Source organism: Xiphias gladius, chromosome 24, assembly GCF_016859285.1.
Source record: "Xiphias gladius isolate SHS-SW01 ecotype Sanya breed wild chromosome 24, ASM1685928v1, whole genome shotgun sequence".
In the NCBI taxonomy this organism is placed as follows: domain Eukaryota; kingdom Metazoa; phylum Chordata; class Actinopteri; order Istiophoriformes; family Xiphiidae; genus Xiphias; species Xiphias gladius.
The window spans coordinates 23766439-23783739 of record NC_053423.1 but is presented as its reverse complement, the minus strand read 5'-3'; the positions used below and the strand labels follow the sequence as shown (position 1 = coordinate 23783739).

Below are 17301 nucleotides of genomic sequence, written 5' to 3'. Positions count from 1 at the left end.
CTGCTGTCGCCCCCGCCAGCGCGGCACGTGCCACGAAATGACCTACAACCCAACCGACAAATCTTCTGCTTTTCCCCGGGAAAATCTGAAAGCCGAGCCTCCACGGAATGTGGGGATTTTTAGACCCTGAACATCTAACTGGAGTTTACCTTCCTTTCTGTTTTCTCCCCTGTGGTCCCTCTCTCTCGCGACCACCAGGCGGCCCGCAAGGCTGTGAACGACAGCAGCATGTCATCGGCTGCAGGGGGCGTGGCCGCGGTGGGCCGAGTCCAGCTGAAGCTCAGGAAGACGCTCAAGGGTCACCTGGCCAAAATCTATGCCATGCACTGGTCAGCTGACTCCAGGTGAGGAGCCCCTTCCGGCAGGGAGCACCAGAGTGTTACTCACGCAGGTGTAGTCATCTCGCTGGTTCAGTGAAGCATCTGTGTGGTGAGAGAAGTTTTGTTTAGGGAGTTTAAATCTACATCATGTAGCTTGGACACATGTTCAAACACGAGCAGGTCTGTCTCCAAGAAACACTTGTGGAGCTTAAACGTGAGTGTAGCTGAAATTTAAAACAGGCATCCAGTCTTTGTATGTCTCTGAAAGATCCTTCAGCTGTTTCCTAGTTAGGGCTACTGCTACGTGAGAGAGCTGCACTGCAACAGGCAACAGCGACCGACGGATGTTGATGCGTGATTGAATCAGTAATCCCGAGACAAACTCGTCGTTCTCTCTGCGGGAAAGGGATCATTAAGTGCTGCTGATGCCGACTTCACCGTCAGTGCGCTGATATTAAAAAAACCTGTATTTAAAATGATGCATATTTTACTAATCTTCCTTCAAACCCAGTATAATCTCGTCTCTCCCACAGGCAAATGGTCAGCGCATCACAGGACGGCAAGCTTCTCGTCTGGGACACCTTCACAGGGAACAAGGTGGGATCACACACCCTATGCACCCTATTAAATCTCAGTCACAAATGCCTTATCTATGGCGTACGTCAATCGGCGCGTTCTCCCAGAGAGATTCTGACATCGTGCCGGTGCTGCACAAGGTGTAACTGGACCTCAAGCAGCACACAAAACAAGACAATAATGACAAATGTACAAATACTGCAGGGTTTTTAATACGTGTCATGGCATTGTGTGTTGAATCGGAGGCCTCTCACAGATGTTCAGTTGTCGTAGTGGAATGGCAGAGTTAGACTGATTCAATGATCTGCCTTGATGTTGTATTTTATCCTGTGTTGGTGAGGCAATGTTGAGGTATGATGCAGCTAGCAAACAATACAACCTACTTTCTTTACTCTTTTTTTTTTTTTTTTTTGAGAATCAGTTTTCTTTAGTTGAAGGATCTGAGCTGAGCCTCTGATTGGTTGGAGTTGTTTACCCCACCTGCAGGAGCTTCTAATCCTCAAATAACTCCGTTAGTCTGGATTTCAGTGGCGGGTTAAGTAGTCAGTGATCGTTCGACTTCTGTTTAACGTGTGACAGCGAAAAGTTCAAATGTAGATATACTGAATATGTACAGCCCTTAACCACTGGGCTCAGTCAATCCATAGAGGCTACACCCTAATGTATGAAGGAGGTTTTAAATCAGCCAAACCTTTGCTGCCCAGTTGGTTGCCGTCCCACTGAAGTCAGCCTGGGTGATGAGCGTCGCCTTCGCCCCCTCTGGTAACCTGGTGGCCAGTGGCGGTCTGGACAACATCTGCACAGTCTACAACATCAAGGCCGCCAGCCCCAAGACCCTCAGGGAGCTGGATGCACACACAGGTGAGCAGGATGCTGTCAGGGGCCGTTTTGCTTCCCTAAAACGCTGAAAATGAAAAACGGTGAACTGAAGACTAAATGCTCGGCTGTCTCTCTCCCTCCCAGGTTACCTGTCTTGCTGCCGTTTCCTTAGTGACACTGAGATCCTGACAGCCTCTGGTGACACCACCTGGTGGGTTTATCGTTTTGCCTCGTAGCCGTCTTGTTAGTCGCATGTACTACATAGTCACTGAGGACATTTGCAACATTTATGAATCCAATCTCTGCTGGTGATTAGCACAGCCTTCAAGAAATAAACCTATTTTTAACTTTCATAGAGAATTGTATGAGTACGTTAAAGAACATTAAGCAAACTGTGACTTTCAAACAAAAACATAATTCCAAATTTCCAAAAAATTTCTAAAATCAATTTTATTTATACTCCCAAAGATCTGTTATATCTCGTTTTGTGAGATTTTCCAAACCACCATTTTTTAATAAAGATTGGCATTTATCTGTAAATACATAAAAATATGAATCTTTACATAGGACCTTGGTGCTGCTAGAGTTGGAGCTACTTTTTCATGACAATCCATGATTTGCTCGCTTGCTCCAGTGTGTTAGCCTCGAAAAGTGAAAGCTCTTCAAACTTCCAGAATTTTGGACCTGAAGCAAAAATGGACTCCCTCAAAACTGGAATTCATAAATTAATTTTTACAAGAAAAGAGATCTGATCCAAAACAGTCAGGCCAGATCCCCACAACAGATCCAATGATAGTTAGACCCAATCCAAAATGCAGTTGACGCTTCCATTCTTCCATTCTTCCTTTTCCTCGCCGTGGTTCATGCCTCCATCCCTCTCCTCCTCTCTCCTCTCAGCTGCCTGTGGGACTTGGAGACTGGCAAGCAGAAGGTCATGTTCACCAACCACATCGGAGACTGCATGTCGCTGGCTCTCTCCCCCGACATGAACACCTTCATCTCTGGAGCCTGCGACTCCCTGGCCAAGCTGTGGGACCTGAGGGAAGGGTCCTGCAAGCAGACCTTCAGTGGACACACCAGCGACATCAACGCCATCTCTGTGAGGATCCTACAAACCGTCGCGTCACACACACGCAGGAAAAAAACCCTTCTGCTGATTGTTAAAGCAGGTTGAGGGGTTTTGAAGATGCAGCCACCAGTGTTATTTTTGTCTTTTGACCAGAAAAGAGCTTTAACATACAGGAAAAAAAACCTGCCCACGTTCGTGACCAGACTCCAGTAGTACTTTGTTTTGATCAGTGCTCCTTATGGATGACTTCATTTTTGCGTTGGGTTTGTGGTACTGGATGTAAACGGAGGGAAGATGCAGAAATCGAGGTAACTGGGTGGCAACATCTTACCAACAAACCAATACAATAAATTGATCATTTATCATAAATAAAATTAATAACTTGGCTAAACTTTTCCCATAAAAAATAATGTGACCTTTTTGAAAATTGTGGCCTTCACTTAGACTTTGAATGTGCAAAGGTAACTTTAGTCTAGTTTCTGGCGCCGCAAAAGCTAGAAGAACATCTGCCCGTGATGATATTAATCTTGGTCGGGTGGCAACTCCGGTGACGGAGGGGGGCAGGTCCTGCAACACGTGAAGCCAGACGCTCAAAAATAACCAAACACGCTGATAAACACCGATCGTTTGTTCTTCTCTCCCCGCCTCAGTTCTTCCCCAGTGGAAACGCCATCATCACAGGCTCCGACGACTGCTCCTGCAAGATGTACGACCTGCGCTCCGACCAGGAGGTGACTGGCTACCAGGACTCCAGCCTGAACGCCGGCGTCACGTCCCTGGCTCTCTCCAGCTCAGGCCGCCTTATCTTTGCCGGCTACGACGACTTCAACTGCCACATCTGGGACTCACTGAAGGGAGAGAAAGTTGGTGAGTGACAACAGCAAATGTTCCTTTTGTGCAGAGGGAAAAAGAAAACAGGCTGTTTTTTATTACTTTAACTGCTCCAAGAAGAACGAACAACAGAATCGACATCGAAGCGAGGTAGAAAAAGATGGCAGGAGTCACAAGAGGGTGGTGAAAAGCTGCAGTGGAGGAGAAAACAACACGCGAGAAAGATGAAAGCTGGGTTTACATCATTATAATCATGAGAGAAAATGAGACAACAACAGGCAACAAGATTTGTATTTTTGAAATATCTGATTTCACAAGCTATGTTAACGCGTTTTATCAAATCTTACCAGCTTTATGAATGTAGTACTTTACCATGCACATTATACGGAAACGAGAGGTTAGGGAGGCGGGAAAAATTCAGATTTTGTCTGAACAGCTTTGAGGAAACCTGCCATTTTCAAAGACGTAATGATGAAACAATACAGTAAATTACATACAAATGCAGTAAGTGCATTATCACAAGAGATCAGGCTGACTGGGTGAATAAAGGTCTCTCCTCTTGTCTCCTCTCCTTTCTTTCCTGTCCATTTCTTTCCTTTCTTCCCTTTCTTTTTTTTCCTCCTTCATCTCTCCTCTCCTCTCTCCTCTTTTCTTTTTTTTTTTTTTTGCCCCTCCTCCTTTCCTTTCTCCCCCTTCCTTTCTTTCTCTTTCTTTTGTGTCCTTTTTCCTCTACTTTCATTGCTTGCTTTTCCATTTCCCCCCTCTTCTCTCTATTCTTTCCTGTCATTCCTTTTACATGCCCTCTCCTCCTCTTCCTGTCTTTTTCTTTCCTTTCCTTCCTTTCATTTCCTCCTCTTCATCTCCTTTCGTCTCCTCTTTCCTCTTCCTTTTTTCCTTTTCATGCTACCTCCTTTCCTTTCTCCCCCTTCCTTTCTTTCTCTTTCTTTTGTGTCCTTTTTCCTCTACTTTCATTGCTTGCTCTTCCATTTCCCCCCTCTTCTCTCTATTCTTTCCTGTCATTCCTTTTACATGCCCTCTCCTCCTCTTCCTCTGCTCTTTTTACTTCCCTTTCTGTGCTCGCTCCTCTGGTTTCCTCTCCTCTTCTCTCCTCTCCTCTCTCCCCCCTCCCCCCAGGTGTGCTGTCCGGCCACGACAACAGGGTGAGCTGCACCGGCGTCCCCGCTGACGGTATGGGAGTCTGCACAGGATCCTGGGACAGCTTCCTCAAACTCTGGAACTGAGGCATCCCGGCGCAGGAGAACACCAGGAGAAGGAGGAGGGGAAGAGGAGGAGGAGGAGGAGGAGGAAGAGAGGGAGGGGAGGCAAGGGGGAGGAAGAGGGTGAAGATAGGGAAGATGAAGAGAGGTTGGAGGAGATTTGGGGCAGGATGTTTCAGCCCAGACCTTCCTGTCTTTCTCTCTCCCCCTCTACCTCTTCCTCATTCACGTATGCAAAATATGCGAGGTTGCGAGTGAGTCACGTGGTATAAATGGCATCAGGTAAACAGTGAACGATGCATCCGGCTGTATGTACAAGAGAGTTTTATTATGTCGAGACCAGGACTTAAACACTGAAAAGATAAAAAAACGTTAAAAAATAGCACATAATTCAAAAGGCTTACTGAGCAGAAAATAAGCTCTTATCAAGAATGTCAATTAAACACATAGATTTTTGACAATAAAAAATAAAGAACACGTGAATATTGAAAATAAGACTGTAGCATTACAGATTTATTTTTATTGTCTGTGAGATCTCTGACCTGTAAAAGAGCCCTGCACTTATTTAGATGAAAGATTGATATGTAAATTTATTTGTATTTTATAGTTTAACACATTAGGATGAAGAGTTGATGTACAGCGTCTTTTCTTTTCTTTTCTTTTTTTTTTTTTTTTTTTTTTTTGGCTGCACATATTCAGAGTATGTGTGTATGGTAGGGCCTCCGTCTTGGGTCCCCCTGCTAACAACCCGCAGACTTTGATCCAAGATGGCCGCTGCCGTTTTCCCCTCCCACCGTGAAAAAAAGTTTTCGACGATGTACCCGGGTGAACGAAGGTTGAAAGGCGGAGAGCCAGGCTGGCAGGATGTGAGACCGGCTGCCGGGTGGCGGTCTGGCCTGTGAAACACTCTGTAAAGACCTGTAAACTTGATTTTACTCCCACGGGTTCAGCTGCATTTTGTAGTACTTTTACACGTGTGCAGTCCCTCTGTAAAAAGACAAACTGTTTGTTGAAAATCTTTATAATAAACATAGAATTCTGCATTGACACCAGGTCGGAGTCTGTGCGTTTGTGTGCATTAATGGCTAGGACTGAGCTTCAAAACGATTTTTAAGGGTTTTAACTATAATAAATGATATTGTTATGAGTGCACAGGCCTCCGACCTGCTGCTGGAAAATGGTGTGCATGGTTTTTTTTTTTTAATTTGTCCCTGCAGTTGCAGCTCTCGAGCTCCGGAGGAAAAAAACAGCCGGGAGGGAAGCTTCGTTCACAAGGTCAACAAACACCAGTCGCATGAGTCATACCTGGGCACAGCCGCAGGGAGGGGGAAAAACAAACGTTGGTGCAAAACCGTGGCGGCATCGTGAACTTTTCCACTCAACGAAGCCCGATCGTTAGTGTTTATCTTCTGGACCAGTCTCTGGTTGCAACACGTTCTGTGGGAGTAATGGAAAATGCGCCAACTGACAAAAACACGGACACGGAAATCTTACACGGCCAAATCCGTCTCTTTGTACGTTAAGCAACACGCTCACAGATCAGTGCCGACCACGGAGAAAAATTAGCTCGCTTTTTATTTCTGGGATTCGGGGGTCTCGTAGCACCCTGGGAGCTCATTTCAAAACCTGGCAGCTGGTGGATATTTTACATAAATCTGACTCGAAATAAACATACACAAATCATATATTTTCCCCCTGAACAGCATTTTTTAAGTTGGGAAATACAATTCATAGGCAACGCACTTAACAGTTAATTCAATAAATAAAATGTGAAAAATCCGAATAAACTATTTGAGAGTCTTTATTTTTTGGTCAAACTTTTCTGAGCGTGAGGTCCCAAAATAAGAAATCATTGGACGATATGGAGCAAAAGAATGGAATTACTTATCCTGTTATTCCCTCGGCTGAGTTTGAGTTTATTACCGTGTTTAAATCCACCGGTTACAGGACACGAGGCCTCACTAGTGTTGCTGTGGCAGCTGCTGTGAAATATACCGGGAAGGTTGATGGCCCAAGTGTTGACCAGAGCTCAGCTGGAGGGGGGGTTTTCGACGTGCCCTTTTCAGCCAGCCAATCAGAACCGCTTCCCGTGCTCATGGAGAGTCTGATTTCTCGATTTAAAGTTTCATTGGGTTTGATTTACAAACCCCCGGTGCAGATACACGCGGGTTTGGCTCAAAGACGACCCTTTAATCACCATCTATGTAAAAGTCTGCGCAGCCTCACGTGTTAGGGCAAACATTATCCCTGACTCAGCGCCTGCTTGACGGAACGAGTCTCCGAGGGCAGGTCATTCACATACGAGACAAATATGACAACGACCACACGGGTGCACGACCCACTGCTCCCACACGGAGGCGGTGCACAACCAAGTGAAGAGGAAAACCATTTGGTTTCTTTAATCTGAACATTTCAAAATGTTTGGTAACCCCTGCCCTCATAGCTGCGGACCACCGAGCAGGAGCATTAAAGTCTGTGATAAACCATTTATTACACGTGTATATACCACTTACAAATGCTAAATAGACTTAAAATAAAGTGCTGCCATATTTTTCATTCTACATATTCATCTTTAAAAAAATATTGTATCTTTATGTTTCTATTGAAAAAGCTACATTTCCTTCTTTTTTTTTGTTTTTTTATACATAACCAAATATACTTGGAATAAATGAATAGCTTTTTTTCCAGGAATGCGCTTTTATAGTTCATCCTATCCATCGTAACATAGACCCTCATCATGTTTTGTGTAAAAATCCTACAAAGTAACTGGTGACCACGTACTATATCGTATAAGAGAGTGTGAAATAAGTATTATTTCAAACAATTAACTCCAACTAAGTATTGTGTCCTTGAGAAATGTGGTGAAGGTATAAAGTGAAACACAGACTTGCTGAAGTAAGGAAAAGGTTCCTCAAAATTATTCCCAAAAAAAGTACAGTATTTGAATAAATGGATTGAATGACTTTCAGTCATCCTTCCTGACAGCAGGGGGCGGTAGTGCGTCTTAAAGCTACGTTAAAACCGGAAGAAGAAGAAGAAGCAGCGTCGCTCCCCGGCTTCCGGTGTTGGCATTTCCGACGGCACCTGACGTACACACCCGCCGGACTCCTCCCGCAGCAGCTGATCCTCCTCCGGACCTGCGCCACCTCTCCTCACCGGGCAGCAGCCTCCATCGTCCGGCCATGGCGTCCAGGAGCTTCTTCGTGGGCGGGAACTGGAAGATGAACGGGAGCAAGGAGAGTCTGCGAGAGCTGATCGGCGCCCTGAACACCGCCGGCCTGCACGACCAGACCGGTAACCGAGCGACCCCCGAGTCCCCGAGTCCCTTCATGACGCAGCCTGCAGATGGACCGTCAGACTCTGCAGGCTGTAGTGTAATGTAATCGGTAATCCGGGATGGAGACGGACGGAGGATGGGGGGGGGGGGTTCAAATGCTCAAACGACCCGGTGACATTGAGAGTCCCGCGATCAGGATGAGCTGCACGAGGGCCTCTGACGTTTCTGTCTCAACCGTGGAAAGTAACTGAGTACATGTACTCGAATACTGTGTTTGAGCAGGAGTCCGAGGGGCCCGGGGGTTTCTCGAGCTTTTCCCCTCTCGTGCCACGTTATGCGTCTCTGAAGGCAAATACTCTTCCTGTCTCTCAGCCCTAGTCAGAGGTCACTTCTCAAAACAAGAGTTTATCCATCAACCCCTGACAAAATAAGTGTGTGGCCGGGGCCCCGTCGCGTCTCAGATGTCCAAAACAAAACACTTTTCTTTATTTCCTTGTCATTTTATTTGGATTATAACACAACTGAGGCCGACCGACTGTCTCATGAAAGAATAAAAAGAAAAAAAAACAGACCGGACGCATCAAGACCTGACACACAACACCCGTCGCAGCGTTTCACAGTATCAAAGAAAGGCCTCCGCCCGCCGCTCCCCTTACAGCCCACGCCTGTGCCCCCATGGCTGCACAGGAGAAGAAGAAAGGGGGGGGTTATTCATCATTTAGTAACAAGATTGGAAGAACTACTTAATCTATACAAGACTGGTTTGCCCTCAAATAGTTTCTTTAAAAAAAAAACCGTTCCAAAGGCCCAAAGGGGTTGAAACTCTCCGATATTAAACACACACACACGCGTTACAGATGAATTAATAAAGAACTGTGTCGCAGAACTCTTTTCCTCTCACCGTTTATCATCCCCGCGCCCCCTCAGACTTATCCGGGGGACCCATCTGGAGGGGGCCAGGCCCCCGGGGCCGGGACCCGCTGGACTGAACCGGCTAACTTTGTATATAAAAGTGGTCAAAACCAGCTCCGCCTCAAACAGCTGCGAGCTTCGGTGACTCAGGGTTAACAATCCAATTATGTAAAATAGGTTCAAACGTATCAGGCCCAGGGGGCATTTCACTGCAGAGGGAGTATTTTTACTTGGATACTTTAAGCATATTTGGCCGATAACCTAATACTTCTGTACTGCTGGAGTATCTTTACACGTCCGTGCACTTTTCCTAAATAAAAGTCCTGCATTCAATATTTTTACTCAGTTTGATTTGTGGCAGCAAAACGAACTCTTCCTCATTATTCAGCAGGTATATTGACAGGTCTAACTGTCAGTGTTATTATTCTTATCACGTCTTTTCTTACTAGATTCCCACACGTGCGTCGTTATTCCCGCTGTGACTGGTCGGGGCGGAGAGCTGCTGCTTTAAAACCTGCTTTTGGGTGGTTTGATCCTAATTTATCATCTTTCACAGGCTAATAAAGTTTATGATGTAAAGTCTTAAACTGCCGCGTCGCTGGAGCTGGAGTCAAAAGTAAAATATTCGCCTCTGGAATGCGGCGCAGCATGAAACAGCAGAAAATGGGAAGAAGAAGAAAAAAAACCCCGAAGTACCTCAGAGCCCGAGGTGACGTCTTCAGACGTTCGGCGTAGTGCGACCAACAGCCCGAAAGCCAAAGATTTATCGTTTCCTATGATATCAAACGGAGAAAAGCAGCAAATCCGCACATTCGAGAAGCTGCAGCCGGAGAGCTTATTTAAAATCAAGTCATCGGGCTCACGAGGCTGAGCGGAAAACCACTTGAAACTTTTATTTAACGGTTAAAATGAGCACAGGGAGACTCTGGAACCAGGAGAACGTAAAACGTGCTGTTCCAGTGTTTCAAACCGGGGGAAGCTTTACAGCCACACTGCAACTGCTAGCGATGGAACTCCCCTCAACATTAATGTAACCCAATTAAATTTCTATTCAATTCATTCAATTCCATTGATCTGACTCTCACACACAGTCTCTTATTAGCTTCAAGTGCATCATAATAGGGGTCATGCACCTTTGCTTTTTTCAGGGCAGCGCTGGGAAAATTTGCATTGAAGATTTAGGAAGGATAACAGGTAAATAAACGCAGAATTAAGGTTTGCTTTAAAAAATCCGGTCCCAAATGATGACGACGATGAAGATGGTACAGGGGCATCACGGCGGGACCGGTCGGGGTTCAGGAGGAGAAGGGAAAAAAAGCGCAAACAGAACGAGACTCGGCTCAGAAGCCAGAAATAAACCGTTCTTCTCCCATTTTCAGAGGTGGTGTGTGCTGCTCCCTCCATCTACCTGGACTTTGCCCGGTCCAGTCTGGATCCCAGGATCGGCGTCGCGGCCCAGAACTGTTACAAAGTGGCCAAGGGAGCGTTCACAGGGGAGATCAGGTATTAGAACCCGGTCCAGTTTTATTAACTGGACCGGGGACTTATGCATAACGAGAGACCTTTTTGTCACTGAGGACATTGCGTTGTACAATTCTTCATTTTAAGGCTTTGAAGGAAATTCACACAAAGAACTGTGAGGCCAGTTATACTTAACAACAAAAACAATCTTGGGAAACCGTGCATGTAGTTGAGGCTGGCCTGACAGGTAATTATCCGAAGAATTTGCGTTTGGGATCGACAGAATGAACCAAATATAAGGATAAATGCCTACATGTATCGTCGTGGTGGTAAATTGAAAATGAATCTCTCAACAGTTTGGACAATCGATCCGTTTTTGAAGTCAGTTATTGAGTAAAAATGCGGAAATTCTCGGGGTCGCAGCCTCTCAAACGTCAGACTTAACATGTTTCGTCTCCCTGCAGCCCGGCGATGATAAAGGACTGCGGAGCGGACTGGGTGGTCCTGGGACACTCCGAGCGCCGCCATGTGTTCGGGGAAAGCGACGAGCTGATCGGCCAGAAGGTGAGACGCTTCCTCCCGCCACGTTCATCTCCAGTCCCACTTAGAACACAGCAGCCGCCGCGCCTGCCGGTGTTCAGGCACCGCGATTGATCTGAGGTCCGGCCTCTTCCGCTTGTTTACCCTCACCGCCACGTTAGACGAGTCCCAGTCGAGCTGCGACGCCTCGTTTTTGCAACTGGAGTTTCCAGTCTCAAGTCTACGGCGACACGCGGTCCATCACTTCTGGCAACCTGGACTAAAGTTCCAGATCACAAATGACCCGTCAGTGTCGGTATTCGAACGTGTCTTAGCTTCTGCGGGAGGTATTGGTGTTTTTCCGGGAAACCGAATCCGCGTTGCACACGTGCCCGGTGGTTCAGATGCCGGTGAAGTTCTGGTGTTGATCCTCAGGTGGCTCATGCTCTGGAGAGCGGGCTGGGTGTGATCGCCTGCATCGGGGAGAAGCTGGAGGAGCGGGAGTCGGGCACCACGGAGGAAGTCGTGTACGCTCAGACGCAGGTCATCGCAGGTAAACAGCGACATCATCGACGTCATTATTACTGTTGCTGTTTTTCCTTTTCTTCTCATTTTATAGAATTTCTATATGATCTCATATGATTTTATTTTCTTTTCGTTTTTTCTTTTAGCTTCACACCAAAGCGTGTTCAAAGATTTGTTCATCTATTGGTTACAAATAAAGTTTCCTAAAAATATTTTTCTTCATTATTATTGAATTGCCGTCCTGTTTCCTAAACATATTTTTGGGGGGAAACTAACGCAATAACTCGATTAATCAATGGAAGAAGAAAAAAGAAATTCAGGAACCATTTTGAAAATTGATTAACTGTCTGCGTCATTTAAAGCAAAAATGCCAAATTCTATTTGCTGGGTTTTTTTTTTTTAATTCTTCTGTGAAAGTAAATTGAATATTTCTGGGTTTTATCATGTTGGTTAGAAAAGACAAGTTTATCTGGAGACGTCAACTTGGGCTCTGGGAAATTGTGACGGGCCTTTTTTCACTATTTTCTGACATTTTATAGACCGAAAAAAATTAAATCAGTCAATCAAAAGAATAATCAACAGAATAATGGATAATGAAAACAACAGTAATGGCCAGCTCTTCAGTCCTCATACTACTGGGTCGTATCGTGGCCATATTGTTTCTATAAATCTGCAAAAGTGCGTTCAGGCTGCTTCTGCATCCAAGATTTTACTGGTGATCTTTTCCATGGCTACATCTTGGCCTGTCGTAGCCTCCCTCTGGACTGGAAGTAGGCTACGGGTCGGCGGTGGGTCGGTGTTCCTCGTTCAGTGCGGGATCTTCTGGTCTGAGAGGCCACAGAGACCTGCAGACCTGACAGATCTTTGCAGCGCTGCTCCGCCCTTATTTTGTGCTTCAGCCGAATCTGCTTTGTCCTGACGAAGCTGTTAGATGGGAAAGGCTTAGAGAGGTTTTTTGCTAGAGCTTGTATTTAGCTGTTTAGTCCAAATGTTTCTCTGTTGTCCTGTGAGAGGTTCCTCATTGATTTGGGCGCTTAACCTCAGTGTCGGGAAATGGCTTTTTGGTTTGTAAACCGTGTAATTTAATGAGAGTTTCGGAGTTTTTCTCATGTGATGGGGGGATGTTGTTGTGTTCCAGAGAACGTGAAGGACTGGGGGAAAGTGGTGCTGGCATACGAGCCCGTGTGGGCCATCGGCACCGGAAAGACAGCCTCACCTGAACAGGTAACGCGGACGCCTTCCCCTGTTAAGCGCGGTTGGTCCGGTCGGGCAGGCGGGCAGCGCCGAGCTTTACTGCGACGCGGTTGAAGCCAAAATAGCCATAAATCAAAAGAAGATGACTCACAGTTGGACTGATACCCAGGTCATTCGAGCTAAGAAAGACAGAGCAACACACACACGGCCACCATTTTTTAGTCCTGCCTGTCAGAAGTGAATGAAAACTACAGGGTCAGAAGTTGAACACCAGGCTTTTTAACACATTTTTTCACTTATTTCTACATAATTTTTTATTGTTAAAATCTTTTGAATAACATCATATTGACAGACTTTAAGAGACTGTCCTCGGACGACCATTGCAGTGTGTTTTCTGTGACAGTGGGTGTGTTCAGTATTTTTGTGGTCATCCCTGTCAGTATCACCGCTGAGAGACCTGAGTCCGGCAGATCCAGCGTCTCCGGTAAAAACTCGGCGCGGCTGCCACCACTTCCTCCACCGCAACCCCGAAAACGTGCGGGAAACCGCCGGCTGCACGCTCGGCCGCTGTCCTTCCCAGAGGTTTGGCGACTCTTGCACTTTCACGGCAAACAAAGCCTCTGGGTTCAGGGACTCAAAAGAGGACGGTCAGCCAGCGCGTGTGTAGAGGTTTCACAAATCAGGTTCAGAGATTGTTTGTTGTCGCTCACGCAAACTGTCAGATTTGATAGTTTATAGTCTCATCCTCACCTTAACATGTTGGAGTGGTAGATACTCTGACTTTGGAACGTTTAATGGCTGGCCTGCCATGTTTGCTGCTAGCAAACAGCATCATTGAGCTATCGTGCATTTGTGTCCGTCACCCGTCTTTTTCGTTGCCCCCGTGCCCGTAGCGTCACAGAAGGCAAAAGAGACGTAACGGGGGAATGCGTACGGGAGCTTCGATGAGCGATTCCTTCGTTGGCTGCATCCGGGGATCTTCTATCGCAACCCATTCCTACGCTGTGGGGGTCAAAAAGCAAGTCCCCATTGTGTCAATCGTGTGTGTGTGTGTGTCCAGGCTCAGGAGGTCCACGAGAAGCTGAGGGCTTGGCTGAGAACCAACGTCTCGGACGACGTGGCCGACTCTGTGCGCATCATCTACGGAGGTCGGTGGTGATTCAGTTATACTTTCAAAGCCCCCGTGTGTGTAGGATTGAAACGACGGTGACTCTGTATCATGTCTGTCTTTGGGTCGTTTTTCTTAGCCACTTATACCGGTATTTTTTTTTCCTTACCCTGGTGTGGTTTCAAGAATTTACTCAACACTTTCATGTTTCTGGTGTTTAATGAGCTTCGCGATGTCATGGGACGTTTGCTCTGTGGGGGAGGTTTGGTTTTGGAGGTTCAGGTTATGGGTTCTTCAGCAAAAAAAAAAATGCAACTATGTGAATGATATTTCCTGCATTTATAGGCATGAACTTATATGTATCTAGCAAATAACACACTGACGTGACATCATGCTTTCCCAGCCCTAATCGAAATCTCTTTTAGTTTCATCGCATTTCTTTGCGTCAGAAGAAAACAGTCCTTCACTGGCTTATTTTGACTAATTTTTTAGGTCTCGGATCTTTTTAGCAGAATGTTATTTACAGCTGACAGTGTATTATTATAAGATTCAATAGATTCAGTGTTTTCAAGTCCGCTGCTCGTATGTCAGTAGTAGAATTCTGTCAAGTAAAGGTGCTTGTCCTCCTGGTCCCAGCAGAAACTATGCCCTTGTATTTAGTTTTTTGTTTTTTTCAAGTCAAAATTGTGGTAAATTCATTATCAAAAGAAACGTGTGTCATGAAAAGAAATTGGTTGATTTCTTACTTTGACCTGACCCGAAAAGGTGGTTTGAATTGAGGCTTTCTTTCCCACGTAACCGGCCTTTGTTTCTCCCCGTCCTCCAGGTTCAGTGACGGGAGCTAACTGCAGAGAGTTGGCGTCCCAGGGCGACGTGGACGGATTCCTGGTTGGCGGAGCCTCTCTGAAACCGGAGTTTGTGGACATCATCAACGCACGTGCGTAACGCACACAGACAACAGCTCCAACAGGACCAATCAAAACCCACTTTGCCCTTTAGATCGTCGTGTGTCACCATGTGTCTGCAGCCTGGGCCGACTGATCCCCAGACAGACGTGTGTCGGAATAGAAAAACGTTTTACAAAACACAGGGTGTTAGAATTCACCCTAAGTAAATATTAGATATTGTCTTGTTTTGCCGTAATCTGTGGGAATTTCGCTTGACCTTTTTTTGTCACATGATACAGTAAAACTACTATTTTTTTTCTCCTTTTAACACTGTTGGGTTATTAAATACATTTGCAGCTATTATCGGCGTTGATTTTTCAGGCTTTAAGAGGCATCAGATCGTCAGTAAACATCTTGAACCTTTTCTGTAGTAGGGACAAACAGGGCAGGACCAGAGAGGAGCTGATGTTTAGGTGTCTGAGTGACACGAAACCTCGGTACCAGTGAAGAGTCAGCCGTTCTTGCCTGTTACCTGCCGTTAATTCGGGGCAAAGTAGCAGCTATTATTTCCAGCTGAGGATCAGTCAGCCCAGGTGGTTTTGTGTGCTCGCCAGCAGAATGATAACACTGTTGTCACGTTGTATAACCGATGGAGTCTGTCTCACCTTACTGCACTAACTGTTACTTCAGGGTCCATGACAATAAAAGCTCTGGACAGAATGTACTTAAATATATAGCATAACACGTGTACAAAATCTGTCTTTCCGCTGGTACTCAGTTTTGAAGTGTCGGGGGCTTTTATTGTGAAGGTGTCACAATGGGCACTACAGAATTTCGTGCTGCTCTCTCCGCTGCTGAATGTTTAACACTGGCTGATGTTTGCTCATCCGATTACTGAGGGGATCGGGATGTCTGACCGATGTAAACAAATAAATACAATGAGGAAAAAGTACAGTTTCTTTCTGTTTTATTGGCTGTTTGTATCTCTCTCTTTAGTCTTCATAATTATAATTAATGATTCATTTTCACGTTTCAAAACTTTTTGTTTATGTCATTTTTACAGGCTTGAAAGTCTAAAACTATTACAAGATAAGAGAATCTAGAAAATACCAATTATTATTATATAAAGGTTTTTGTAAACGAGATAATTTTGCGTCGGAGAAGCAAGATGTTTTTGATTCTGTTCTGTCCCATTAATCATCTTGTGACCCCTCGGAACTCACTCGCGACCCCCTTTCGGGGCCCTGCCCCAGATGTTGGAAACCACTGGTTTATATGTTGTTCATACCGTCAGTGGACGACACCGATGGCTGATAATATCGATAAAATAAAGGGCCAGTACTGTCCCAATAAATAAGGCGAAGCCCACAAATAATAAGTGAAACGAATGTTTTATGAAACCAGAGATCAAATGCAAGCGACTTCACTGCTAATTGACACGACGTGTAACTACAGCAGCCCTGAATCTGACAGGTGTTTTACACTATAAAACATGAGCATGAAGCCGCCGCTACAGACAAATCCTAGTTTTGAACATTCAAATCCCCTCAAAAACTGGGTTTCGCTCATTACTTCGCTTGGATCTTTGAGTTCCACTGTGCAGAGTGACGAAAGTCGCAAGTGCAGAATTCGGCCAACTGTCAAGAGTCCTACTCCGGACAAGCAGGGGGCAGCATATTACCAGGAAGTTGGGGTGTCCGCCCCCTATCTTAGGAAACAAGGAAATGAGCTTGAGGAATTCTCCGCGGGAGGACGGCTGCAACACGGGTTTACCACCCCTTCATCCTCTCATGTTGGACCGAGGGCAGGCGGGACGCTACGGTGACTCACTATCGCCTCTAGGTGCGAAGTGGTACTACGAGACGGGACGGGGCCGGGGCTGGCTGGTCGACACGCTAACTTCAGTAGATCTCTCTGCAACACAATACACAAACGTCTTTGATGTGGCCTCAAAACTCTTATTTAGTCCAAATCTGTTGATAATTTGAGTTGCTTTTTGAAGGCTTTACCTACGTATAGCACCTTTAAATCTCAGTGTAACATGTGGGTGTATGAGCAGGATTTGTGACATTACAACTATCTTGGTCCCAAAATGCAACTTACACAAGTGTGATGTGGACACTTAAAACCTCCAGGGCAAATACACTGAGAATAGAGTTTTCAGTGAAGTAGGAGACATCTTGTGTCCAGCAGATAAACTTTCGGAGGGAAAAATATTTGCACACATTTATATTTGCAAATTCCTTCACTTTCACCGTGACTTTATGTGCTGCATTCTGTGATTGCCAGTAAGTTTCCTCAGCAATTGTAGTTTTTTAAAATTCTGACTTGCAAGTTTAAAGTACGACCACAATTTTTTTTAAAAACATTCAATCTGCACAGAATCTGGGAATTGCAGCTGCAAACTCAGTCAGTTTAGGTTGTAGGAAGGAAATCCCACATTCCTGGATTTCTGCAGAGGTGTCACTGGATGCATTGTAGGGAAAGTTTCTGAACAACAAACACAGACACACAAAAAAAGACAAAGAGCTTTTTTTTTAACTGTGATTGAAATTGTAAATTAGCATCTTTTTATTTCACATATTT

At 45.5% G+C, this 17301-nt stretch overlaps 2 protein-coding genes across 3 annotated transcripts; both read left to right on the top strand.

Moving 5' to 3' along the window:
- The first annotated feature begins 207 nt into the window (after positions 1 to 207).
- Positions 208 to 4868, top strand: gnb3b (guanine nucleotide binding protein (G protein), beta polypeptide 3b). Of its 2 annotated transcripts, none has more exons than XM_040121859.1 (7): positions 208 to 344; positions 854 to 917; positions 1601 to 1757; positions 1860 to 1926; positions 2613 to 2814; positions 3435 to 3651; positions 4750 to 4868. In XM_040121859.1, the coding sequence occupies exons 1-7, from the start codon at positions 229 to 231 to the stop codon at positions 4854 to 4856; spliced, it is 930 nt and encodes a 309-aa protein (XP_039977793.1). In that variant the 5' UTR covers positions 208 to 228; the 3' UTR covers positions 4857 to 4868. The 2 variants fall into 2 exon arrangements, with proteins under 2 accessions (XP_039977793.1, XP_039977792.1); XM_040121858.1 differs by lacking the exon at positions 208 to 344 and adding an exon at positions 624 to 759.
- Positions 4869 to 7881: 3013 nt separating this feature from the next.
- Positions 7882 to 14888, top strand: tpi1a (triosephosphate isomerase 1a). The gene is made up of 7 exons (XM_040122454.1): positions 7882 to 8126; positions 10401 to 10524; positions 10947 to 11046; positions 11437 to 11554; positions 12665 to 12750; positions 13781 to 13868; positions 14655 to 14888. Exons 1-7 carry the CDS (start codon positions 8015 to 8017, stop codon positions 14771 to 14773), a joined length of 747 nt encoding a protein of 248 aa, XP_039978388.1. The 5' UTR covers positions 7882 to 8014; the 3' UTR covers positions 14774 to 14888.
- Positions 14889 to 17301: the final 2413 nt, after the last annotated feature.

Coding starts and splice junctions, on each gene's coding strand:
- gnb3b (XM_040121859.1), top strand. CDS start 229: ATGTCATCGGCTGCAGGGGGCGTGGCCGCGGTGGGCCGAGTCCAGCTG. Junction 918..1,600: donor ACACCTTCACAGGGAACAAG/GTGGGATCACAC, acceptor TTTGCTGCCCAG/TTGGTTGCCGTCCCACTGAA. Junction 1,758..1,859: donor GGAGCTGGATGCACACACAG/GTGAGCAGGATG, acceptor TCTCCCTCCCAG/GTTACCTGTCTTGCTGCCGT.
- tpi1a (XM_040122454.1), top strand. CDS start 8,015: ATGGCGTCCAGGAGCTTCTTCGTGGGCGGGAACTGGAAGATGAACGGG. Junction 11,555..12,664: donor TCAGACGCAGGTCATCGCAG/GTAAACAGCGAC, acceptor GTTGTGTTCCAG/AGAACGTGAAGGACTGGGGG. Junction 13,869..14,654: donor TGTGCGCATCATCTACGGAG/GTCGGTGGTGAT, acceptor CCCGTCCTCCAG/GTTCAGTGACGGGAGCTAAC.